This window comes from Phyllobates terribilis, unplaced genomic scaffold, assembly GCF_046119375.1.
Source record: "Phyllobates terribilis strain yellow unplaced genomic scaffold, ASM4611937v1 Scaffold_3__8_contigs__length_932513732, whole genome shotgun sequence".
NCBI classification, from domain to species: Eukaryota; Metazoa; Chordata; class Amphibia; order Anura; family Dendrobatidae; genus Phyllobates; species Phyllobates terribilis.
In genome coordinates this window covers 466,827,925-466,854,808 of record NW_027362763.1, presented here as the reverse complement: position 1 = coordinate 466,854,808, position 26,884 = coordinate 466,827,925, and the positions used below count along the sequence as shown (strand labels likewise).

Genomic DNA, 26,884 nt, shown 5'->3' with positions numbered 1-26,884 from the left:
TGGACCAAGGAGGAACCGAGCAGAGGGACCAGGTGCGACCCCAGGTCAGACCCCGGCCACAGTTGTTGACCCACACTGGGGAATGCAGGAACAGGCAGGTTAGACTGGCATACAGGCAGGTGGGTATTGGCAAGTACTGCTGGTATGCAGACATGTGGGTACTGGCAAGTTTGCTGGTATGCAGACAGGTGGGCACTGACAAGCACGGCTGGTATGCAGACAGGGAGATACTGGCAAGCACGGCTGGTATGCAGACAGGGAGATACTGGCAAGCACGGCTGGAGTGCAGACAGGGAGGTACTAGCAGGTTGGAGCGCAGGCTGGATAGGGTCCAGTACAGACTGGGAGACAGGTACAGAGCCGCAGATGCGGTAGACAAGCAGAATAAAGCGAAACCACCGGAGCGGAGGAAAAGGCAGAGCAGAGAGGAACTGCTGGTGCGGTGAGCAAGCAGAGCGGCGCGAAAACCGCAGGTGCGGTGGGCAAGGCAGAGCAAAGCGGAACCGCCGGAGCGGTGGACAAGGCAGAGCAGAGAGAAACCGCAAGTGCGGTGGACAAGGCAGAGCAGAGCGGAACCGCCGGAGCGGTGGGCAAGGACGAGCAGAGAGAAGCCGCCGGAGCGGTGGGCAAGGCAGAGCAGAGAGAAGCCGCTGGAGTGGTGGGCAAGTCAGAGCAGAGAGAAACCGCTGGTGCGGTTAGCAAGGCAGAGCAGAGAGAAACCGCCGGAGCGGTGGGTAAGGCAGAGCAGAGGGAAGCCGCCGGAGCAGTGGGCAAGTCAGAGCGGAGAGAAACCGCCGGAACGGTGGGCAGACAGAGCGGAGCGAAACCGCAGGTGCGGTGGACAAGGCAGAGAGGACAGGGCTCTGTTCACATGGAACAGACTGGAAAATTCAGGAAGATGGCTAGAACACAGGAGGAAGATACGGAGGAAGGGAAAAGGGACAAGCAGAACCAGATACACACAAGGTACTTCACATGAAGTAGCGAGTGGACACAAAACTCACAAACAGAAGTACAGAGACAACGAGTTGGAGTTAGGTGCAGGTTCAGATACTGCAGGAAAAGGGAAGGTACGGACATAGAGACAAACAGGTAACAGGCTAGGATACAGTTCAGACAGGAACTGCTACTGCAATGAGATACAAGAACGAGCCTGGGTCTACAGTCCCCAGAATGGCGGAAACAGACTAGAAACAGGACAGGACCTGGCAATTCAGTAGCAAAGACTAACTGAGTGAAGGTGTTGCTCAGGCACCTCCTACTGGGTGGAGTGGGTTTAACTATCCAGTGACTCACAGCAATAGGCTGGAGACGCATTAGGGGTGCACCCACAGCAGCTATAAGAATCAGGAAGTAACCGGGCCGCCGCCCTAAACAGTCAGTCAAGCGACATGCACATAGCATGAACTGGAGCAAGGTTTGTAGGCTGGACTGGCAGGTAAGATTGCGGTCTTGCATAGTGGGAGGTGGTGCACTATGCAAGCACGCCGCCAGGGATGTTACAATATGAATGATAACAAAAAAACTTTTTCTCCACTCATGGTTATTGGTTAGGTGAAGCCATTTATTGTCAAACTACTGTGTTTTCTATTTTTAAATCTTAATGACAACCAAAAACATCCAAATGACCCTGATCAAAAGTTCACATACCCCAGTTCTTAATACCGTGTATTGCCCCCTCTAACATCAATGACAGCTTGAGGTCTTTTGTGGTAGTTGTGGATGAGGTTCTTTATTTTCTCAGATGGTAAAGCTGCCCATTCTTCTTGGCAAAAAGCCTCCAGTTCCTGTATATTCCTGGGCTGTCTAGCATGAACTGCACACTTGAGATCTCCCCAGAGTGGCTCAATGATATTGAGGTCAGGAGACTGAGATGGCCACTCCAGAACCTTCACTTTGTTCTGCTGTAGCCAATGACAGGTCAACTTGGCCTTGTGTTTTGGATCTTTGTGATGTTGGAACGTCCAAGTACGTCCCATGTGCAGCTTCCGGGCTGATGAGTGCAAATTTGCCTCCAGTATTTGCTGATAATGTGCTGCATTCATCTTTCCTTCAACTTCTACCAAGTTTCCTGTCCCTTTGTAGCTCACACATCCCTAAAACATCAGCGATCAACCTCCATGCTTTTCAGTAGGAATGGTGTTCCTTTCATCATAGGCCTTGTTGACCTCTCTCTAAATGTAACGTTTATGGTTGTGGCCAAAAAGTTAAATTTTGGTCTCTCCACTCCAAATTACCTTGTTCCAGAAGTTTTGATGCTTGTCTGGCTGTTTGGCATATTGTAGGCGAGATACTTTGTGGCATTTGCGCAGTAATGGCTTTCTTCTGGCGACTCGACCATTCTGCCCACTTTTCTTCAAGTGCCTCCTTATTGTGCATCTTGAAACAGCCACACCGCTAATTTTCAGAGAGTCCTGAATTTCAGCTACAATTTTCCTGGCAGTTGTGGCCGAAATTTTTGTTGGTCTACCTGACCGTGGTTTTTTTTTGAACGCTGCTGACTGGCATTATCAATTCCTTGAATATCTTTTTGTATCCCTTTCCTGTGTTATACAGTTCAACTACTTTTTCTCGTAGATCTGTTGACAATTCTTTTGCTTTCCCCATGACTTACAATCCAGAAACGTGAGTGGCTGGATGAAGGATGCAAGAGTCTGTCTGGATCCCAGAAACTCACTCAGCTTTTATGCACACACACTGATTACAAGCAAACAGGTCACAGATGAGGATGTTACCTTTAGTAGCCATTCAAACCCATTTGTGTCAAATTCTGAGCATGTTATCAGGCCAAAATCACCAGGGTATGTGAACTTTTGATCAGGGTCATTTGGATGTTTTTGCTTGTCATTAAGATTGAAAAAGAGAAAACACAGTAGTTTGACAATAAATGGCTTCACCCAACCAATAACCATGGAGTGGAGAAAAATATCATTCATATTCTCTGAAACAAGGCCAAGAAAGCAAAAATTCTGCCAGGGTATGTAAACTTTTGAGCACAACTGTATATATATGTTTATTTATAACAGTATAAAATTAAATGGTTTAATATTTTTTTAAATTATTTTTTTTGTTCAGTCACTGGAGGCTGCCATTTGTATTTTCTTTTATGTAATGTGTCAGAGCACGACACGACACACAGCAAGTGCGGCAGACACAGGGCATAGGAAACTTTGTTTGGTCTCCGGCCTCATTTCCTACGCCGTTGGCCGCATACGTTCTGGACTATGTACACCCTCTGTCATGCGCAATTAATAGCTGTAGGTGAAGCTAGGCAGCATTTTACTTTATTTTCTGAACTAAAAAAAAATTAAGTTAAAAATATAATTAGAAAAAATAGTTAAATAAAAAAAAAAGGTAAATGTTAAATCATCCCCGCATCCCTACTCCTCCATTAAAAATAAAGGAATTAGAGATGTCCGCGAAACACGATCCACAAGCAAAATCGATATCATCCAAGGCGACTGTAGAAATTAAAGTAGAAATTTATTGTGCCATATAAATAATTCGATGTTGTGACCCAATGGAAGTCTTTCTCAAGCAAACATAATGTGGCATAGCTCCAATGTAAATAGTGTACATAAAACAATCCTTCCAATCGATGTTTCGGAAACACAACACGTACAAAGTATAAGAGAAAGGTCAATAAATCCAAACAGAATTAGGTCAGTACTTAACATCAATTAATACATATAAGAAATAACACATAAATACACATCATTACAGTTTAAAAATTCATAAAAACTTTTGAGGACCAAAGAGGGTTACATCTGTAAAACGCATGCAATGATGTCCAACAACCACCTTCAGACATGTGCATATGTCGGCCAGTCTCTATCACCAGGCAACTTCGGTCATTTGACCAGAGGTCCCGGTTCATCAGCATACAGCAAATATCCAGCAGGCACTTCTGCGCATATATTATGTGGCGGCCACTCAGAATCAGAACGTCTCGTCGACAGGCAATCCCAGTTGCCGGTCTGGAGAACCCAGTTGCGGCAATGCAGGACTGAATAGGGGAGATAACAATAATCCCATGCCCTTAATCATTCATACCAGCGGATGAAGGTAAAGAAGCCCCAAAAAAGAATATTATAAAAATGCAAAAATATTTAAGACAGAAAAAAACAAAGAGAAAAAGAAGAGATAGTTAAGGGCCATGTTGTATTAATAGCAAGCCTAGCAATACTGATCAATGAGTTCCCCCATAGTTAACAGTAAATGGCTGACCCAAGCATATCACAATCTAACAGCTGAAGATATCTAGCTCATGTTTTCAGCACAGGCAAGATTTGAACATAAAGAAGGAATACAGTCACTAAAAAATCATATCATCTAATAAAGTGCCATCAAGGGCACCATTCTAGCAGGGGCAATAGACTAAACAACCAAAAAAGAACTGCTCGAAAAAACAAATAAATTAATTATAATAGAATTTTATTCAAGACACCAAAAAGACAATATTAAAAAACAAAGACATATAATAGACAACATTAATTGTTAAAAAGAGGGGCAAAACAGTAAGCACAGCATGATAGTGTCAAAAATTAAATCAGGCACATTCATGATAAAAAAACATAATATTTAAAGTGCAGTGCACAAGAGAATGAAATCTAAAGTGATGAAGTGCAATACATGAAAAGGTAAATATTACCCATATATTACAAGATAAATAATATGGAGATCAAGAATTAGTAAAAGGTAATCCTAATAAATAAATAGAAATCCATTGTATTTAATGAAACTTCACACATAGGGCAAGATGAAATTACTGACCCAAATTCATGCTGTGTATGCTGTCCGCTAAGGCCTCAGACTCCAATGCGCGTTTCACATGTTGCTTCCTCAGGGTGATTTGAACATAGCCCAAATATCTTAAGTTTCCAAAAGCATTAATTAGAAAAAAAATAATAATAGTAATAATAAGTATCTTGAATTTAATATGTTACACATAATAAAGTACCCATAATTAATCGCATAAAAATAAGCTAATAATAAATTAAAAAATATTTATTACAGAATAATTAAAATAGTTACAGTATATTTAAATTGTGCACCATTGGCTGGTCACAATATGGTAATGGGGAAAAGAGAAATTACAGAGGATGAACCTTTATTATGAAAAAAGTCAACAAATTTAACACAGCAATTAAAAACAAATAAAAATACCAATGGTGTTTATGATAGCTTAAGATAATGAGCATGAAAATAAACCATGGCCTCAAACAAAAATAATGCATAGAGATTATTATTATTATTTATTATTATAGCGCCATTTTTCCATGGCGCTTTACATGTGAAAAGGGGTATAATACAAGAACAGTTACAATAATCTTGAACACAATGTGACAGCGACTGGTACAGGAGGAGCGAGGACCCTGCCCGTGAGGGCTCACTATCTACAAGGGATGGGTGAGGATACAGTAGGTGAGGGTAGAGCTGGTCGTGCAGCGGTATGGTGGAGCGGTGGCTACTGCAGGTTGTAGGCTTGTCGGAAGAGGTGGGTCTTCAGGTTCCTTTTGAAGGTTTCCACGGTAGGCGAGAGTCTGATACGTTGGGGTAGAGAGTTCCAGAGTAGGGGGGAAGCACGGGAGAAATCTTGTATGCGATTGTGGGAGGAGGAGATAAGAGGGGAGTAGAGAAGGAGATCTTGTGAGGATCGGAGGTTGCGTGCGGGTATGTAACGGGAGACTAGGTCAGAGATATATGGAGGAGACAGCTTGTGAATGGCTTTGTATGTCATGGTTAGGGTTTTGAACTGGAGTCTCTGAGCAATGGGGAGCCAGTGAAGAGATTGACAGAGAGGAGAGGCCGGGGAATAGCGGGGGGACAGGTTGATTAGTCGAGCAGCAGAGTTTAGGATAGATTGGAGGGGTGCGAGAGTGTTAGAGGGGAGGCCACAGAGCAGGAGGTTGCAGTAGTCAAGGCGGGAGATGATGAGGGCGTGCACTAGCGTTTTTGCAGATTCATGGTTGAGGAATGTGCGGATCCGGGAGATATTTTTGAGTTGGAGTCGACAGGAAGTGGAAAGGGCTTGGATATGTGGTTTGAAGGAGAGTTCCGAGTCCAGGGTTACCCCAAGGCAGCGAGCTTGAGGGACTGGGGAGAGTGGGCAGCCATTGACGTTGATAGATAGGTCAGTTGGGGGGGTTGAATGAGATGGCGGAAAGATGATGAATTCTGTTTTGTCCATGTTAAGTTTTAGAAATCTGGCAGAGAAGAAGAATGAAATAGCAGACAGACATTGTGGGATTTTGGTTAGTAAGGAGGTGATATCGGGTCCAGAGAGGTAGATCTGTGTGTCATCAGCATAGAGGTGATAATGAAAGCCATGAGACTCTATGAGCTGTCCCAGGCCGAAGGTGTAGATGGAGAAGAGCTGGGGGTCCTAGAACTGAACCTTGGGGGACACCGACAGATAGGGGGCGAGATGAGGAGGTGGTGTGTGAGTGGGAGACACTGAATGTCCGGTCTGTTAGGTATGAGGAGATCCAGGATAGGGCCAAGTCTGTGATGCCGATAGATGAGAGAGTCTGTAGTAAGAGGGAATGGTCCACTGTGTCAAAGGCAGATGACAGGTCTAGGAGGAGGAGGACAGAGTAGTGTCGCTTAGATTTGGCGGTTAGTAGGTTGTTGGTGACTTTAGTCAGTGCAGTTTCAGTAGAATGGTGCGGTCGGAAACCAGATTGCAGGCGGTCGAAGAGGGAGCAGGAGGAGAGGTGGGAGGACAGTTCAGAATGGACATGTTGTTCCAGTAGTTTTGAGGCGTAGGGGAGAAGTGATATGGGGCGATAGCTAGACACAGAGGATGGGTCAAGGGAGGGCTTTTTGAGGATGGGTGTGATTGAGGCATGTTTGAAGCATGAGGGGAAGACACCAGTTGTTAGTGACAGGTTGAAGAGGTGGGCTAGGGCTGGGATGAAGATAGTGGTAAGGTTTGGGATGAGGTGGGACGGGATTGGGTCAAGTTTACAGGTGGTGAGGTGTGATTTGGAGAGTAAGGAGGAAAGTTGATCTTCAGAAATGGTGGAGAAGGTGGTTTTGGAAGAAGAGGGTTGAGTAGGTGTGGGGAGGGGCTGTCGGGGCTTTAGGCAAAAGCTTTGTCTGATGGTGTCAATCTTCTGCTTGAAGAATGAGGCAAAGTCTTCGGCTGAAATAAGAGGAGAGGGAGGAGGCACTGGGGGACGGAGGAGAGAATTCAAGGTGTTGAATAGTTGTTTGGGGTTGTGAGACAGGGAGGATATGAGAGATGTTTTGCTGCAGTGAGTGTGGACTTGAAGGTAGTGAGGGACTGTTTGAATGCGATGAAGTGCTCATGGGAGTGGGACCTTTTCCATCTACGCTCAGCAACCCTGGAGGCCCGTCACAGTTCTTTAGTTAGGCTGGTGTGCCAGGGTTGTCTGTTGATTGTGCGAGCCTTGGTATGTGTGAGGGGGCGAGCGAATCGAGAGCTGCAGCGGTTGTGGTGCTGTATAAAGTGGCAGCAACATCTGCATCATGTAAGGAACTAATGTCTGTAAGAGGGAGGAGGGATTCAGAGAGTGAGTGTAGGTCAAGGTGTTTGAGATTTCTGCGAGGATATGCAAGTTTGTGAAGTGGGGATTGTTGCCCCAGGGAGGAGAGAGAAGAGAATGTGAGTAGGTTTTGGTCAGAAAGAGGGAGAGGTGAGTTAGAGAGGTTAGATAGGTTACAGAGGCGGGTGAAGATGAGGTCCAGCGTGTGGCCATCTTTGTGGGTGGGTGTGGAAGACCACTGAGTAAGACCAAAGGAGGAAGTGAGGGATAGTAGCTTAGAGGCAGCTGAGAGGGAAGTGTCGATGGGGATGTTAAAGTCGCCCATGAGGATAGTGGGGATGTCAATAGAGAGGAAATGAAGTAGCCAAGTGGTGAAGTGGTCAAAGAAAGTGGAGGTTGATCCTGGGGGGGGCGGTAAATGACAGCCAGTTGGAGGTTGGAGGGGGAGTAGATACGCATGCAGTGCACTTCAAAAGAGGGGAGAGTAATTGAGGGCGGCAGTGGGATATGGGTGAAGGACACTTGGTCAGACCTTGCAGCCCTCTGGCGCCCCCTTATCCTGCTGGTCAAACCCGGTATTGACCGAGGATAAGCACAGGCGCAGCTGCTCTAATTTATGTAGAATATTATGGCACGTGATGTGACAGGACGTATATATACCACCAGTTCCTTCCAGGAACATATATATACCTCCGACCAGCCACCCTCAAACCACAATATCACATAAATACTGGTATACTGCCACCACCGATCGCTTAACAGGTGGATTGGGTGCCAGTTAGGTAACGTGAATTAGCGGGTGAGGAACGGGTTTGCTCGACAAGAAGAACGAAGCTGGTAAATAATAATGATTTACTCCCGAAAGTGGGCAGTGTTTACAAAAGATATACAAGATATTATAAAAGAGACAATTTACATATATGCATAAACAGTTATTAAAATAAAAGGGATAAGTAATAGCAAAACCTGCGCCATGAGGTGATGGTCTCAGATTCTGTGGGGGGGACGGCTCCCCGGAAATTAGATGTGATTCTTCCACGCAACGAGGTGTGCATGCGTCTGACGTCCCTGGCAAGAATGACTTAAAATGGCTGCTCCGGTTTTTATTAAGGAGCCAAAACATTGGGAGACACCCATGTTATTTACCTCACACGGGGGCTCAGTTTTGTGAACCCACCCAGCTGCATAAGACATAGAAATCCTTCAGATTTCATATCTTGGTGTGGGGGGTCCCACATCCAAGATGGAGACATCATGTTTGCCGTCACCAATATTCATGAAGATGGATATCAAATATGATATCTCTATGTCGCTCAGAAGCTCAGCCAATTTGTCACGTACCCGCTCCTCAACACGTGACTTGGGGTTGCGCCTGCAAGGGTTAATCTCTCTCCTCTCACTCAATCCAGCACTCAACCTCTGTCCTATGCTGAAGGGAGCATCAATCACACCCCAACTCAAACTGCGCACCCCGCTTCACACATGCTGCCACCACCCACCGGATTTGGGGCCGATGGGTCCCCTAAACTAAAACTATCGGACAATCAACAAAATCACACCCTTCCTAGGGTTATGGGTTCTTTAGCGCATACAAGATTCAGGCTTATTAAAGTTTTAAGCTTTAATAGAAAAGGTACAGTGCTTATAATAAAAAGATATAAAAAATAGAAATAAAAAGTGACATACAGATAAAAACGTAATGGATACATGCAAAAAAAAATAAAAAATTACCCCCATTAATAACAAGGTAATATAATTCAAAAAATATTTGAATAATGGGTGTGAAATAAATATGATGTTTCAAAGCTAAAAAGGGATGATGAGAGAATAAGAAAATAAAAAAATGCTAGAGGTGTGTAGTGGCAACAGCGATATTGGTCAAAATATAAAAAACATTCATGGTGGAGTAAAAAACACTGTAAATAACAGTGACATCAGCCCACGGGATACTCACCTCCTCTTCCGGCCTCCAGCGCTGTCTTCCCGGATGTTGCCATGATAACCCGATGTCGTCATGACAACATCCGGGTCACCAGACAGCAGGAAGATTCTTTGGTGATGCGCAGTGCATGACCAAACTATCTTCTACCTGTGCAGCACTGACAGCCTGTATAGCACAGGGATGGTGCTGCATTCCTGTGCTATACAGGCGATCAGAATAAAAAAAGTGAAAGTCCCAGAGTGGGACACAGAATAAAAGTCCAAAAAGTGTTAAAAAATGAAACAACACGCAATCAAAAAGACGAATATAAATAAAAATGGTACCGCTGAAAAATTCATCTTGTCCCGCAAAAAACAAGTGGCCATACAGCTCCATCAGCCGAAAAATAAAAAAGTTATAGCTCTCAGAATAAAGCGATACAAAAAAATATTTTTGTCTATAAAATAGCTTTTATTGGTAAATGTGCCAAAGCATAGAAAAAGTATATAAATGTGGTACCGCTGTAAACGTACTGACCCGAAGAATAACGCTGCCTTATCAATTTTACCACACGCGGAACAGCATAAAAAAAAAACCATAAAAAAAATTCTGGAATTGCTGGTTTTTGTTTATTCTGCCTCCCAAAAATCGGAATAGAAAGTGATCAAAAAATTTCAAGTGCCTGAAAATGGCACCAATAAAAACGTCAAGTCATCCCGCAAAAAACAAGCCGTCATATGACTCTGTCGGCCAAAATATGGAAAAATTATAGCTCTCAAAATATGGTGATGCAAAAACTAGATTTTGCAAAAAAATGCGTATTTTAGTGTGTGACAGCTGTCAATCATAAAAACCCGATATGATTCTGGTATCGCTGTAATCGCACCGACCCGAAGAATAAAGTTGTCTAATCACTTATACCGCATGAGGTGCGGTGTAAAAAATAAACTCTAGGGTTAGGGTTAGGGTTGTGTTAGGGTTATGGTTGTGTCAGGGTTAGGGTTGGGCTAGGGTTAGGGTTAGGCTAGGGATTTTTTTTCAAAAGTAAAAAAAAAAAGATGACGATATGGCGACTAGTGTTGAGCACAAGTGCTCGCTACTTGAGTTTGCATCGGGTGCTCAGGAATGTGACGCGCCCCCTGGGCCGTGGGGTACTCAGTAGCCGGGCCGGTCGTTGCTAGGGGAGATGTCACAGTGGCGGTGACCCGGTCCGTGACCCAGGGCGGTCAATAAAAGGGGAATTTGGGAAAGGGGATTATAGTTTTTATGAAATGTTCGTGATGCCACCTGTGGTATGCGGCTATATGGAGCTGCCGCTGCGGAGCAGGTCCTCTGGAGCTGATGTTAATGCAGCAGAGTTGGCTCAGCTCTCCACAGGTAGAGCTAAGCTCCAGGGCGGTGCGGTGATGGTAGATGATGAAGTAACTGTGGTTGTGCAGTGTGGTGCAGGGGATGATGGCACAGCAATGATTCACAGAGACAGTGGGGTGCAGTCTTCAGGGTTTTTACTCACGATTCTCACGTTGCTCCTGGTTACAACTGCAGTTCATAACCACCCACGTCACCCGGTGTTTACTCAGGGAGGGGTTCAGCAAACCCTCAGGTAATTCAAGAGCACTTAGCGGGACCCCTTTCTGTGTGTCCCTCCTGGTCGTCTTCCTGAAGTTCCTTGGATCTTGTGTGGCTACCTTTTTGGCGATTAATTGCGGCTGTGGCAACTACACCCTGAAAATGTAGAAGCCTCCGGTTTCTAGTTGAATATTGCAATTCTCACTAGTTAGGGGCCTGATCCTTCCACACCTGGTAGATTCGGGCGTACGGGTGGCCTCCAGCACGGCCCGTACCCCTAGGATCCTCTCTTTCCTTCTGGAGCCTTCCTTCCTGCTCCTCGCCTCTTCAGTCTGACCTCCTGGGCCTCTCTTACTCAGGCCCGCTCTTCCCTGAGCAGAGCTCATGCAGAGCTCCTGCTCCCACTCCTTCTCCTCAGACTAAACCCTCACTTCCAAGATGGTTCCCCCTTTTATATCCTCTTTCTGCCTGTGCTCCCCTAAACTACGTCCTCCACCCGCACCCACTACATAGTTCCACCCTCCAGCTAGGGACCAGGGACTGTGCTCTCCCTTAGGAGCAATCTTGCCCTGCCCCTACTGAAGTGGAATGTGTTGGATGCAGTTGTTTGGGTACCAGGCAGTACTCCATCCTTACCTGAGAGTGAGATACCACACCTCTGGGTGAGATGCAGTAGCTCTGTGGCGACTGAACCCGCAGGGGCGCCACAAATGCACTGAGTATCGCGGGTGCTCAAGTGACATGCTCGAGTCTCTGCCCCATATGCTTCGTGGCCGAGAAAACCTCGCGGGGATTGCCTGCCATGCACGAGCGATCCCCGCTTGGTTTTTTGGGGTGTCTAATAACCATGAAACATGCGAGCGGGGACTCGAGCATGTCACTCGAGCACCCATGATACATAGTGCATACCCGTGTACCTGATGCAAACTCAAGTAGCGAGCACTTGCGCTCAAGACTAATGACAACTTATTCAATATGATGACCTAATGTTATCAAATTCTGTGTCGTACCTCTGGATTCAAAATGTTCACTATACCCCTTGATAAAATCCTTGAGGGGTATAGTTTCCAAAATGGGGTCACTTGTGGGGGGATTTCCACTGTTTAGACACATCAGGGGCTCTCCAAACGCGAAATGGCGTCCTCTTTCAATTCCAGCCAATTTTGCGTTCAGAGTCACACAATGCTCCTTCCCTTCTGAACTCTGCCGTGCGCCCAAACACTGTATTTTCCCCACATATGGGGTATTGGCGTACTCAGGAGAAATTGCACAACAGTTTTTGGGGTCCATTTTCTCCTCTTACCCTTGTGAAAATAAAAAAATTGGGGCTAAAACATTATTTTTGTGGAAAAAGTTAGATTTTTTTATTTTCATGGCTCCATGTTATAAACTTCTGCAAAGCACTTGGGGGTTCAGGGTGCTCACCACACATCTAGATAAGTTCCCTGAGGGGTCTAGTTTCCAAAATGGTGTCACTTGTGGGGTTTTTCCACTGTTTAGGCACATCAGGGGCACATCCGCTAAGTATTCAAGTAAATTTTACATTCAAAAAGTCAAATGGCGCTCCTTCCCTTTCGAGCCTGCCGTGCACCCAAACAGTGGTTTTCCCCCACATATGGGGTATCTGCTTACTCAGGAGAAATTGCACAACAAACTGCATGGTGCAATTTCTTCTGTTACCCTTATCAAAATGCAAAATTGGGGGCTGAAAAACATTTTTGTGGGAAAAATGTGAAAATTTTATTTTTACCGTTCAATGTTCTAAACTCCTGTGAAGCACCTGGGGGTTCAAGGTGCTCACCACACATCTAGATAAGTTCCCTGCGGGGTCTAGTTTCCAAAATGGTGTCACTTGTGGGGGATTCCACTGTTTGGGCACATCAGGGGCTCTCCAAACGCAACATGGCATCCGCTAATTATTCAAGCAAATTTTAAATTCAAAAAGTCAAATGGCGCTTCTTCCCTTCCGAACCCTGCCGTGTGCCCAAACAGTGGTTTTTCCCTACGTATGGGGTATATGTGTGCTCAGGGGAAATTGCACAACAAATTTTGGGGTCCATTTTTTCCTGTTACCCCTGCGAAAATAAAAAAAAATTCCTGTGAAGCACCTGAAGGGTTAATAAAGTTCTTGAATGTGGTTTTGAGCACCTTGAGGGGTGCAGTTTTTAGAATGGTGTCACTTTTGGGTATTTTCTGTCATAAAGACCCCTCAAAGTGACTTCAAATGTGATGTGGTCCCTAAAAAAAATGGTTTTGTAAATTTTGTTGGAAAAATGAGAAATCGCTGGTCAACTTTTAACCCTTATAGCTCCCTAATAAAAAAAAAAATTTTGGTTCCAAAATTGTGCTGATATAAAGTAGACATGTGGGAAATGTTATTTATTAACTATTTTGTGTGACATATCTCTCTGATTTAAGGGCATAAAAATTCAAATTTTGAAAATTGCTACATTTTCAAAATTTTCACCAAATTTTTCGAAGAAATTTTACCACTATCATGAAGTACAATATGTCACGAAAAAACAATCTCAGAATCAGCAGGATCCGTTGAAGCGTTCCAGAGTAATTACCTCATAAAGTGACAGTGGTCAGAATTGTAAAAATTGGCACGGTCATTAACGTGCAAACCACCCTCGGGGATAAAGGGGTTAAAGAAATTATTAAATATTTGAAAAAATATATATTTTAAATGTTGTAAATTGTTTAACTTTTTTTATGATAAATTTCCTTTAAGAAGAGTGACACTGGCCTCTAACCCAATTAATTCCACATTCTAATCTGTCTCTCAGAAAATTTTGCACATAAAGTTTTATAAACCGTATTTTTTGGACTATAAGACACACTTTATATAAAAAAAAAATCTTGTTAAAAAGTGTGTGTGCCTTATAGTCAAGAGGCAACTTCCTGTGGTGGAGTAGAACGTTGACACAGCAGTCTTCCTGATCACTGATTTAACTGCTCTTTCTCCTCCTGTCCCCCACAAATCAATGTGATCGGTGCAGTAGAGGAAGCTACCGGGACCTGCACAGAGGCTGCACGTTTTGTCCAGGTCTTGTGATCAGTCAGTTACAGTCTGAAAAATACAGTAAATAAAGCCATTTTACTTCAGTACTTTACAGTACTCTCCTCTCTTGCCGTTTTTAAACAGTTTTTCTCAAAAATGCTGATGCCAATCTAATACTGACCTAAATGTCCTACTTAGTACTGCAATACCATTCTCAAATAATATGCAGGATCCAATTGATACCATCTTGAAATACCCACATAATAGTGCCTAATAGAACCCAGATAATACTGTGAATCAATTCTCAAATAATACCACCAAACAGAGGTGCAAATAGGTTTTCCGGCACCCGGGGCAAAAATTCAATTTGGCGCCATCCCCAAGGACATATGCAATTTGTACAATTACAGTCATGTTCCAACTAGCTGCTCTCCTTAACTCTCTCACTGTTCAGTGAAAAACTGAGAGAAGCAGGAAGGGAAGCTCGTTGTCACGTGACTTTAAGTATGAAAATCGCATATGAGTGTAGTTGCCATGTGATGACTGCTGGAACCTGCAGAGCTGAATCCTGATCGTGAGTATATTACACACTGTTAGGATTGCCATGCTACAGGGCTTAATTTTATAATTAAAGGGCTTGTCCAGTGTCAGATGAAAGTGTGCAGTTACTCTATGTGACTGCAGGCTTCTGAATTCTCACAGTACATGCACTGCACACTTTTAGGATTCTCCCTTGCCGGTGGCAAGAGTGGACAGTCATGTGAGCATAAGTATGCAATTTGTATACTTTTGGCAACATTCCAACTAGACGTGTCTGGCCTCGCTCAATTCATTTTCATTGAGTGAGGCCACACATATCTAGTCGGCACGTGACCACATGTATGCAAATCGCTGGCACCAGAAAATCCTGACAGCGTGCAGTGCGCACTGTGAGAATTCAGAAGTCTGCAGTCACATAGAATGACTGCAGACTCATCACAAACTTAGATAACCCTTTTAATGCTCCTAAAATAAATAAAAATATAAGAATTAGCATCACAAAAAAACATTTACATCCAGGTGCCTTATAGATGAGGTTGTCTCTGACAGGAGTCGGTCTCTTTCTTTTCTTCATCTTGTCCAGACTCCATGATGACTTTTCACAGCCACAGCTCATCTCTGCAGACTGCCATTTTCTTTGGTCTTCTGCATCACATCCCCACATGATACTCTTAAAAGCAGTGTCATTATAATGCTCCTGAATAAAATATCTGCCCTACAGTGAGCCCTTGAATAAATAATTGCCCCTCATTATATTCCCTGCACAAAATATGACACCCACACTGTCCCTCTTATGGTACATGCCCTCCACACTGCCCGCTCCTTTCCATAGTGGGCCCCATCTTCACACTATGTCCCCTCTATAGAGCCCAGTCTCTATACTGTGCCCCCTCATTACATTCCCCCTCCTTAGTATGCTTTACCATCCTGGCTGTGCCCTTACACTGTCGCCCCATGCTACTCCCCCTCACACTGCTCAGACTTTATTCTGGGCCCATATCTCCCCCCATACTGTCTCCTCACACTATTCCTGTCAATAGTCTTCTCACACATTTCCCCCTCCCTCCTCATACTGTCTCACCTCACATTCCTCCCTGCTAACCATTCTGTCTCCTCACATATTTACCCCCTCGCTCTTTATGCTGCCTCATCACACATCCCTCCAACTCCCCATGCTTTGTCTGCACCCATCCTATCACCCTCGCTCCCCATACTGTGTCCACATACAATATTCCCTTCGCTCCAGATACTGTGTCCTCACCCATCCCCCCACTCACCATACTGTGTCTGCACCCATCCCTCCACTAACCATACTGTGTCTGCACCCATCCCCTCCCTCGCTCCCCATGCTGTGTCTGCATTGTTCACCTACAGCTCCTCATACTGTGTCCGCACACATCCCCCCACTCACCATACTGTGTCTGCATGCATGCCCCCCTCATACTGTTTCCTCATGCATGCCCCCATCTCAACCCTTTCTCCTCATACTGTGTCCTCAAATTTCTTCCACTTTCCCCTCCCCATATTGTATCTGCACCCATCCCTTCCTCGTTCCCAAAACTGTGTCCTCAAATGTTATTTCTTTCCCCCCTAAACTGTGTCCTTAAATTTTATTTATTCTCCCCCCCAAAACTGTGTCCTTAATTCCTATTTCTTCTCCATCCCCCACCCCCTACTCCCATTGCAATAAATCTTCGGTGTCTTAATTACCACTATTGCTGTATGCGGCTCTGCAGCGCCGGTGAGTGACGTCACATGACCTGATCACGCTACTGGCATCGCCCTGACCTGGAGGTCAGGACTTCAATTTTACTCGTTTCTGAAAGACGCCAGTACAGCTGATCACTGGAATCCGATGCACACCTTCCCTGAGTAGGCTGTCAGTTTGACAGCCAGCTCATATAACGGCCGACTCCCCCCTGCCAGCTGCACCCGGGACAGATGTCCCACCTGCCCCTACGACCCCCCCCAGATATGCCTCTGCCACCATACACTGATAAAGTACACTAGTTCATTGTAGTTTGGGGTTCCTGCCCTTGAAGTTCCCTAGAAAAGAGGGATCATTTGTGGTTGTCTGTTTTGCCACCTTCTCGAACCAGCTCTATATGGAATTACCTGAAGGGTCATGAAGGGGAGCTGTGTAGGCAAACAAGCACAATTCATCTCCAGGGATCCATAAGTACTACTGTTTGTAGGATATTGTAACATAACCAGCCCTTGAAGAATGTCTTTACAATTGAGATTGCAGAGCAGATGAGAAATTAATCTTTTACAACTAGTGCAGTATTTATTTGGTACTTAACTGTGATTATTGACTTTTCTTCATAAATTATTGATTTGTCCATTTAACAAGGAGAAAAATGAAAAAGATTCTTCATTAGAAGAAAGAATAAATGAGCATTACCACCACAAAGCTACTGCAGTTCTTATGAGGATGAGTCTTGTATAGGGATGAGTGGACCCGTGGAAGTTGGGGTTCTGGTACCTGACCCGAGCTTTATTCCAAACCAGAACAGTACCCAAACTTGAACCAGAACCCGAACCCCATTAAAAACCATGAGGACCCAAACTTTTGAGCTGAAAAATTCTCTCTGTCCTCCCGGACTTCCCCCCAGAACTCCGAACATTGCAACGGACTTCCGGGAGAAGTCCATGTTCGGAGATTAGCACCGGACACTAACTGTCCGGTACGAACTCCGAACTTTTAAGTTCGGGTTCACTCACCTCTAGTCTTGTGTAATAAATTTTTATACCAGGTCTGCAAATGAATAATTAAATTATATAATCTTGAAATGGAAAAATCAAAATACGTAAAAAAAACCTGGTGACAATGGCTTCACGGTACAAAGACATATATCTCTGTACTGCCACCCGCGTGCACATGACTCCAATTTATCAGTCAATAATCGATAGATACCAACAAACCATTGTATATGGATTTTCCTAATATGCTTATGGTTTTACTTTAAATTATATACCACTTTACCATTATATTTCACTAATACTGGCCAAATATTGTACCTTTTTTTATCCTATAGGAGATTGATGGCAACGCCTTGCTTCTTCTGAGGAGTGACATGGTTATGAAGTATTTGGGACTTAAACTGGGACCTGCTCTTAAACTTTGTTACCATATCGATAAGCTGAAACAAGCAAAATTCTGATCATTAAATAGCATTAATTCTGTACGATGGTAAAGATGTAACATGTTGCCTTATGAAAAGGCCATTCTGACACCTTATTATTTGTCATAGGCTTGTGCTATAGGAATGGTTGTGCCATTTTCACATTGGCCTATCTTACTTACTGAAATGCTGTGCAGCTCATTGCTCTGAATGTGGGTGACATACATGTAGGCGTCTGTTGTATCACATTGGCATAACTAGCATGGAATTGAAAACAAAACACCAAACTTTTGGTATGGTAGGTGCTAGGTGCTGGAAGATATATTGACACCATGAAACCGATATTTGCCATATGAGTGGAAAATTTGCCAAAACCTCTAGCCCTGACACAATACATTTTTATAAAGCTGACACACATTGTTGTAGCTGTTCCATGAACACAGTCATTTTTGTACTAGCAGTTATGAACCTTTAAAAGATTATCTACTGCGGAAAGTGAGATATAGATAGAAGCTTGCTCTATGCAATTATACCAAGGTCTTTATCTATGTGCTCACGGCTTGTCGATGGAACCAGTGCTCTAAAGTTATTTCACTAATAAGTTAAAAAGGATCATTTTTTCGTGCCAACAAATCAATTAGTCTGCTAAACAAAGTCAAAAACTGGAAGTTCAGCTACAGTGGTCTGGCACTGTATATCTCCAAAACTTTTACCTACTTGTTCAGAAATCCCAGTATAGAAGTATCTGTTAACCAATTAGAAGCTTACCAGTTATTAATTTAGCTACTACATATGAGTACAGGCATAGCCCTCCAACTTCTAAGGTTTTGAATATCATGCTGTAGCTCACTTAGCTAAAATATTTTTTTTCCAAGCAAAAAAGGTTAAAATCAACAGTTAATTCCTTTGCCAAATTATCAAATTATTATAACACTGCAGTCCTTATATGTGTTTGAAAAATGAGAAAACATTTTCAAACCTCATACGACTGCTGTAAGAAGTTGATATTCCACTCCTCATCTGCATTCTCTGGGAATAGAAAAAAATAATAGCTAAAGGAAATATCCATAAAAATAAATTCCTAACACCTTCATTTTGTCTAGTAAGGTAAACACTATGGGACTAAAGTGGTACTAGAGAATTAGAATGGTGATGCTGAAAGTATGTTAGTAGGACTGGTGAGAGTGGGCATAGTATTAGGAAGCTCCGCTTCTGTGACCTGGAGATAACAAATACCATGTACTGTCAAGCTAGCTCCAGCTACTCAGCATTCAGAAACACAAGGTGGACAGCAGTGTGAGCAGTCTCTTCCTACTGGGAATCTCCAGTATTAGATCAGAAAGACAGGGTGGACAGCATTGTGAGCTGTCTCTTCTTACTTTAGCACTCCTAGTATCTCCGATATTAGATAAGATAGACAGGGTGGACAACAGTGTGAGTGGCCTCTTCTTACCTCAGCAGTCCTGGTGTCTCCAGTATTAGATCAGAAAGACAGAGTGGACAATGGTGTGAGCAGTCGGTTTTTAAGTGCTATCTCTGATATTAGATCAGAAAGACAGAGTGGACAGAAGTGTGAGCAGCCTCATCTTAGCTCATCACTCCTAGTATCTCAAGTGTTGGATCAGATAGACAAGGTGAATAGCAGGGTGACAGGGTGGACAGGAGTGTGAGCAGCCTCATCTTAGCTCAGCACTCCTGGTATCTCCGATATTAGATCTGAAGGACAGGATGGACAGCAGTGTGAGCAGCCTCTTCTTACCTCAGCATTCCTGGTATCTCAAGTATTTGATCAGAACGACAGAATGGACAGCAGTGTGAGCAGCCTCTTCTTACCTCAGCACCTCTGATATCTCCAGTATTTGATCATAAAGACAGAATGGACAGCGTTGTGTGCAGTCTATTCTTAACTGGTATCTCTAATATTAGATCAGAAAGACAAAGTGGACAGCAGTGTGATCATCCTCTTTTTACATTAGTGCTCCTGGTATCTCCGATATTAAATCAAAAAGACAGAATGGACAGAGTTTTGTGTAGTGGACAGCAGTGTGAATAGCCTCTTCTTAACAAATATCTTCAGTATTAGATCCGAAAGTCAGGATGGACATCATTGTGAACAGCCTCTTCTTAACTTAGCGATCCTGGAATCTCAATATTAAATCATAAAGACAGGATGGACAGCCTCTATTATAAAGTCGTTTTTAATGTGAATAATTATTGTGCCGTTTGTGAGATAAAATATACCTATATCCGCTGGGGATAATTCAGGAAGTACGTTTTGTTTACTTGAATAAAAAGAAAAAAACATTTAGTTGACAATTACTACAATGTTATACTATTTATATTAGTTTTTACCAGTGAAGTAAGACACAAAAAATGTAACACACCATATTATGTATAAAACTGTACAAAGACCAAAATACCATATACATATCAGTAGTGTAATAACATACTATATATATATATCAGTAGTATAATAACTTACTATACATATATCAGTGCTGCATTACTTATTAGGTGCTATACCGTGTAATATACACAGCGCAATCTGTAATGTATAATTACACAAATGTTCAATATCTGTTCTGTGAGTGCTTTACTGACAAATGGCCATACTTTTGCACAAAAACTTAAACATTTACATCTTGGTGCTGTACCACTGACTTCTTCATGTTAATTGGCCATGGATCAATGCCAGATACATTGTTATACTACATTAAATCATAGTGTTTGTGCATTTACACTGTCCTGGAGAACATGCATTTGTTATCAATGCATCCTGTCTGAAAAAAGTAAAAGCAATTTCCCCACTAGTGAAATGTACACCCATGTCCTGTATGTTGGTCCAGAGAAGTTTGTGGCTGGGAACATGTAACTGTGCTTTTTGAACATAGTTTAATAGAACTCTTAGAGGTTCTTCAACTAAGGAATAAAGGGACTTTGAGGAAGTTTGTTAAGAAAAGTTGCAAATTTTGGTGAACTTCTAATTTGCACATATAAATGAAGGGCCAACGGGTTTACTTTAATTTACACCAGAAATTGGAGTTAGAACAGAAATGTACACCAAGTCAGATTTTTTGGTTTAGCATGGACATATAGCCTAAATTTATTACAAGGTGCATTTTACTTACAACTTGCAGAAAGTATTTCACTTCTTAAGAAACTGTTCATAACAATCCATTATAAGTGTAAGCTAGGCACAAAAGCGACAAATCTGTAAAGGCACATACACATCATTTGGATAGAAAATGAGCCCCGCAGAGATAAATAGGTTTTTTTTTTTTACAAATGTATATAATGAAAACATTTATTGTAAAAAAAATTTTTTATTTCTTTTTGCAGTTTGGTATTTGCTCCATTCTGATTATTGCAGCAACTATGTTCAGTAATTCTTATATGAAAGGATTTGAAACAACCTTTAATTCATAATGTATAGCTTTGCTCTTTTATGAGTAGGCACCCAAGGTGATCATAAAACCAAAAAATGAAGTATTTCGTATGAATTTGGAGTGAAACCATCCACAGTTGGACTCGTGTATGTAAAATGTTTAAAGAAACTGCAACCAATTATAATCCATCTGTCATGTTTCGTCATAGTTTGTAAAATGAATACAGTGTTCTGATTGGTTGCTAAACTCCACTTTTGTTTTAGTATTCAAGATATATTGTGCAATTTAATCTTTTACATAGATACAGTATATTCTCCACCAATTGGGCATGTTTTTCTAAGGGTATGTGCACACAATGTCTTTTAAGGAGAACCTGTCACCAGGTTTTCCCAATATAAAGTACGGACACTAATCCCCTCTGCATAGCACAAAAAATACATTTTTTAAAATACCCCCTTAAGGCGCTGTCTGGTCCAATGAGCGGCGCTGGTGTTCCTCCGGCAACTCCTCTCTTGTCGCAATCGCCATCCTCTTGCCTGCTTCATGTGAATGACGTGTCCTACGTCATCCACACAGTGTCCCCAAATCGCACTCCAGCACGGTAGAGCAAAGTTCGCCCGTGCAGGAGCTCGATTGGAGGACACTGTGCGGATGACGTAGGACATGTCATCCACATGAAGCAGGCAGGAGGACAGAGATTGCGACATGAGACGAGGTGCCTGATCAAGACCAGAGATGCCCTTCTTCCTGCATCCAACCATATGTGGGTATAATAGAAGTTCTTTTTTGTGCTATGCAGAGGGGATTGGGGAACTTGCATACAGCATACTAGAATACTGTAAAAGATGCCTTAAACGTGGTGGCCAGACTATATAGTGGGAAAACCTGATAACTGGTTCACTTTAAATTCGGGTAAACCACCCGAGTTTTCCAAGAGGAAAATGCTTCGGGACACGTTGGCATTTTTTTTCCTGAAGCATCTGTTTTTGCATCTTTTTGGTAGTTTCCTGAGCCCTCACATAGTCATTTTTTTCAAGCTTATTTCCATCACGTAAGTCGCTATCCTTTACTTGGTGCTGACTCGAAATAATAGAATATTGAATGTCCATTACTTAATTTTTGAAAATGAGAAAGATCAAAAACTGAATAAGAGAAAGTGTTGGCAAGTCAAAGCCATAACTTAGACGATTGCTGAACAACATGACTAGTTAACCCGTTTCTAAACAATTCCATAGGACACTTCTTCTGTATGTAGCTTTTTAAGGACAGTAGCACAGTTTTCTATATAATATAAGGCTAAATCACTTTCCATATCAATAATCAATACTGTGTACAATTTTACAGCATTAAAATAGTCATAGCTTGAATTTATCTTGGCAACATAGTCATTTCATCTGTATGTATAGACAGTTATCATCTACGACACTCTAATACTCAGACACCAACTGATGGTTTGAAATGATGAGAATAAGGCCTTGAGCCAAGTTCAGACGACTGTGAAGCATGGTTTGTGTATGGACTGTGATGTCTGAACTGGCCGCGGGTCTCCTGACCTGAACTGAACAGTCTCGTATGTGTCTCATTTACGTGTAGACATCAGGGTCCATAGTCGGTCTGTGTTATACAGACATCTGCATTCTGCGTAAGCTAGATTCACACATCCTTGTGAGTGTTACCATCTGAGAGAAATGAACCAATTTTTTTTCTTAGCTGTCATTTTTCTCTCTTTTTTTCACTGAAGAGGTGTACTTAATTAAAGGACAATAAAAAACTATTGGAAGGTCACGTTTTTATTTTAGGTTTATTGCTAAGCATCTGCTTTGCATCTGTGTCTAATGGATCTCCATAGACTTGAGCAGATCAGAATAGGACATACTCTGAGTCCCATGGATCTCACTCTCTGAAACGCTATTTTAACGGATGTGTGAATACATCCATTCTACTCTATAGGTCTGTGTGCTGTCTGAGAAAAAATCAGACAGCACTCGGACATGTCACATGAATGTATGAGTATTGGATGATGTATAGGTGAGAGCCTAAACCGAAACAAAAAAGGGGATTATCGCTTCTGAAGAAGTGAATATTTATTAAAGGGAATTTGTCACCAGATTTTTGCTGCTCCATCTGAGAGCAACATGACACCACTTACTGGCAGTTTTCTCTAAACACCGTGCATAGGCAGAAAGCTGCCAATCAGTGGTGGGGGCAGGTTATACAGAGCTTAAGGATATGGAGGACTACATGAGAGCAGGTTTACTAGTCCTCTAGTGATAATCTACTGCTGATAAAACAGTGATTTTATCAAAACTACAACAAGCAACCCAGTAAGTGACACATCACTGGAATCGATTTCTGTCTCTACATGATGCTACTCTCGGGATAGGTGGCAAAAACCTGATGACAAATCCTCTCTAAAGTGTCTAAAATAACACGTTTCAAGGAAAATGTCCCTCTTCAGATTAGAAGACCAATTATGGACCCGATAGAAGCGCTAGTTCCCATTTTTTTGTTTTGGTTTAGGCTTTTATTTATACTTTCTCCACTAGTTGTACATGGCTAAACCGCGCGGCATCTCTGGAGGGATCTACAGTGCATTGTGAAAGTATTTGGCCCCCTTGAACTTTTCTACCTTTTGCCAGGGAGACTTGATTACACACAGGTGGATTCTATTTATCATTACCAGTCATTTAGGACAACATTGGATCAGAGATCCTCACTGAACTTCTGGAGGGAGTTTGCTGCACTGAAAGTAAAGGGGGCCGAATAATATTGCACGCCCCACTTTTCAGTTTTTAATTTGTTAAAAAAGTTTAAAATATCCAATAAATTTTGTTCCACTTCACGATTGTGTCCCACTTGTTGTTGATTCTTCCCCAAAAAATTAGAATTTTATACCTTTATGTTTGAAGCCAGAAATGTGGCAAAAGGTAGAAAAGTTCAAGGGGGCCAAATACTTTCACAAGGCACTGTATATAGAAGACAGACTGAACTTCTTTCACTTGTGACCAACATGCTGTCATAGTTGTTGTGGACCCTCACAACCAGAGGTGAGCACCTAGAGTAGCGCAGTCTTAGCCACGTTTTCCTTTGCAGTATCACTCTATGTTCCACGCTCTGCTTTATTATTAAATGTCTCTACTTGGCGAATGTGTGAATGTAGCCTTATTCTCAGCTTTATCAGTTCTTTCCAAAGACAGCACATTGACACATATATATGCAGCTATTTATATGTCCATTATGTTTTTTTTTTCTAACCTGTGGTCCAAATAAAAAAGACATGTCCTACTTTACTTCGTTTTGTTGACAGGATTGACCGTTCCAGTAAATGGGCCAGTGAAAAAAATATATTACATGGATCCCAGTGCTGTTTGTTTCTTACAGACTGATTGCAAGGAGAAGCTTGAAAAACCTCTAAAAGTTTTTTGGGCGAACAAGAAGAATCAATGAAACTGATGATAAATACAGATAAATGAATGAAAAACAGAACATCACACTAACAAAAAACAATGTTTTGTTGTTTTTTTTGCGAATGTGAAGCAGACTTGAATGTGTGAATGAAGCTTAATATTCAAGTCGGTCCCTAGAATACAGACATTTTAAGAGTTAAAGGTTGCCTCTACTTCAACAAATTTTGCTTAGCTGGACTATACCTGTATATGCCATAGTTAATAGTGTTAAAAAGGTATTTTAAACATTTAAGCTATGTTCACTCATTGCGTTTTTGTTGCATTTTTTAATGCAAATTTTAAGCTGTGTTTTTCAGAAATCTCATGCACATGCTTTGTTTTTTTCCTGACTGATTTGGAAAACTGCTGCGTTTTTGCAAACTACAGCATGTCACTTCTTTCAGCATTTTTGCAGCATTTTTTCACCCATAGAAAGCAATGAGTAAGTGCAAAAACGCAGCAAAGATGCAGGTACCAGATTTTGCTGGGTTTTTAGTGCCAACACATTAAGGAAGTTGCATCATCTTTTTTGGGGGGGCACTAAAGTTTATCAGCATGCACAAGAGACAATAAAAAAGCATCAAAAAAACGAAGCAAAGCCTGCTTTTTTGAAGCTGCTTCTTTACTGCCAAGAGAGCAGATTTTGCCTGCGGAAAAAAAATTCAGCAAAAAATGCAAGTGTGAACATAGCCTTAAAGTGGTTTTCCAGTTTTAGAAAAACACTGCCTTCTGGCTGAAGTTTGTTAAAAAACAAAGAAGAGCATTACTCACCATCCCCAGGTCCGGCGCTAAGTCACCGCAGTCTGTTACTGTCTTCAGCACGGATATCACGTCTACAACTCTGCAGCCAATAAGTGAGCTCATTGCCTCCAAGCTCACTTATTGACTGTAGTGCTGTCAACGTGGAGTAAGAGGTGCAGACAATAGCAGACACAGGCAGGAGCAGTGGCAGAGAATAAGCGCTGGACCTGGGTAGGGTGAGTAATGCAGTGGCAGAGATTCAATGGACGAACCTGGGGAGGGTGAGTAAAGTAGTTTGTTTTTTTAAAAACAAACTGCAGCCAGGGAGCATTAGCTATGGAGAAACCGATATGAATTGGTAAGAAAGCTTCATGTGATCACAATACCTCCGAAATAAGACGGTCTCATAGGAAGGTATAGATATACCATAAATGTTTAAAATAACCTTTTAACTCCTGCACTCCAGCCATAGAAGAAATGTCATAGCTAAGCATGGTTACAGTAATTCTGCAAGAAAGTCATATTACCATTCAGCTCTCCTCTCACTTGCATACTCATTATGTGTAGTTTCTACATATGGATGTACATACAATACGCATTAAGTTTCGCAAACCTACCAGCATAATAATGGAGCTATATGTACAGCATATATGCACAATGTAAATTGCTCACAGCTGAGGGTTGCAGAACAGCATGTTTTCTATGGGTGGTGCCAATTCGTACATGTCTACAGTGTTTTAGGACAAATACTACCAAATGTACAATATAAAAAGTGTCAAATGTGCTTTCGGTTTTTTCACATATTTGATTTGTAATTTATTAAAGTGTATGATGTCACTATTTAGAGGCATGTTTTTGAATATTGTAATTGACTGTTAAGTGTATTGTATCTCTGATGTTTGCATATTAATTACAATGGGATATACCTGGCCTTAATGTTTTTAATTATAATTAAAAGTACCTTTTTAATTTTCTTTCATAAATGAGGCTTTATGTTTTCAATACTGTTAAATAAATAATTGTGATTAAAGACAAGAATATTACTGTTGTCATGGCGGTCTTTATTTCCTGCTATCTGAATCACTACCTTCACTGTAAAGATGCTTAAAGATGGGATGATAGTCGGTAAATGCGCATCCATAAGAATGCTCCTTCTCCATTATCAGTCCATGTAAACATGCCAGTGATCACCCGACGAACGAGCAAAACTCTGTGATTGTTTCTGCCAGAATGAAAATCATCATTATAGTCAGCACATTATCCTGCGCAAATGGGATTCTTCAAATAAAATTTATTATGAGTATTTCATATCCGATGATGACACGTTACTTATCCCCATACTAAAGTAGATACAGGGATAAGTATGGTTTCAGGTATAAAACCCTTCAACGTACATCAGACATGTAAACAATGGTCACTGCATATACAGTACAGACCAAAGTTTGGACACACCTTCTCATTTAAAGAGTTTTCTGTATTTTCTTGACTATGAAAATTGTACATTCACACTGAAGGCATCAAAACTATGAATTAACACATGTGGAATTATATACTTAACAAAAAAGTGTGAAACAACTGAAAATATGTCTTATATTCTAGGTTCTTCAAAGTAGCCACCTTTTGCTTTGATGACTGCTTTGC

At 42.1% G+C, this 26,884-nt stretch overlaps 1 protein-coding gene across 5 annotated transcripts in view; it reads left to right on the top strand.

Annotated features, from left to right (window-relative positions):
• SCML4 (Scm polycomb group protein like 4) overlaps nt 1-26,285 on the top strand; it is a 161,752-nt gene extending 135,467 nt beyond the window's left edge. For 4 of the 5 annotated variants that reach the window (XM_073675800.1, XM_073675801.1, XM_073675799.1 and 1 more), the window contains one exon: nt 17,584-26,285. In XM_073675800.1, coding sequence (XP_073531901.1) covers nt 17,584-17,709 — 126 coding nt within the window. In that variant the 3' untranslated portion in view covers nt 17,710-26,285. The remainder of the gene's footprint in view (nt 1-17,583) is intronic. The other variant, XM_073675803.1, reaches the window with a different exon arrangement.
• The last annotated feature ends 599 nt before the right edge of the window (nt 26,286-26,884 follow it).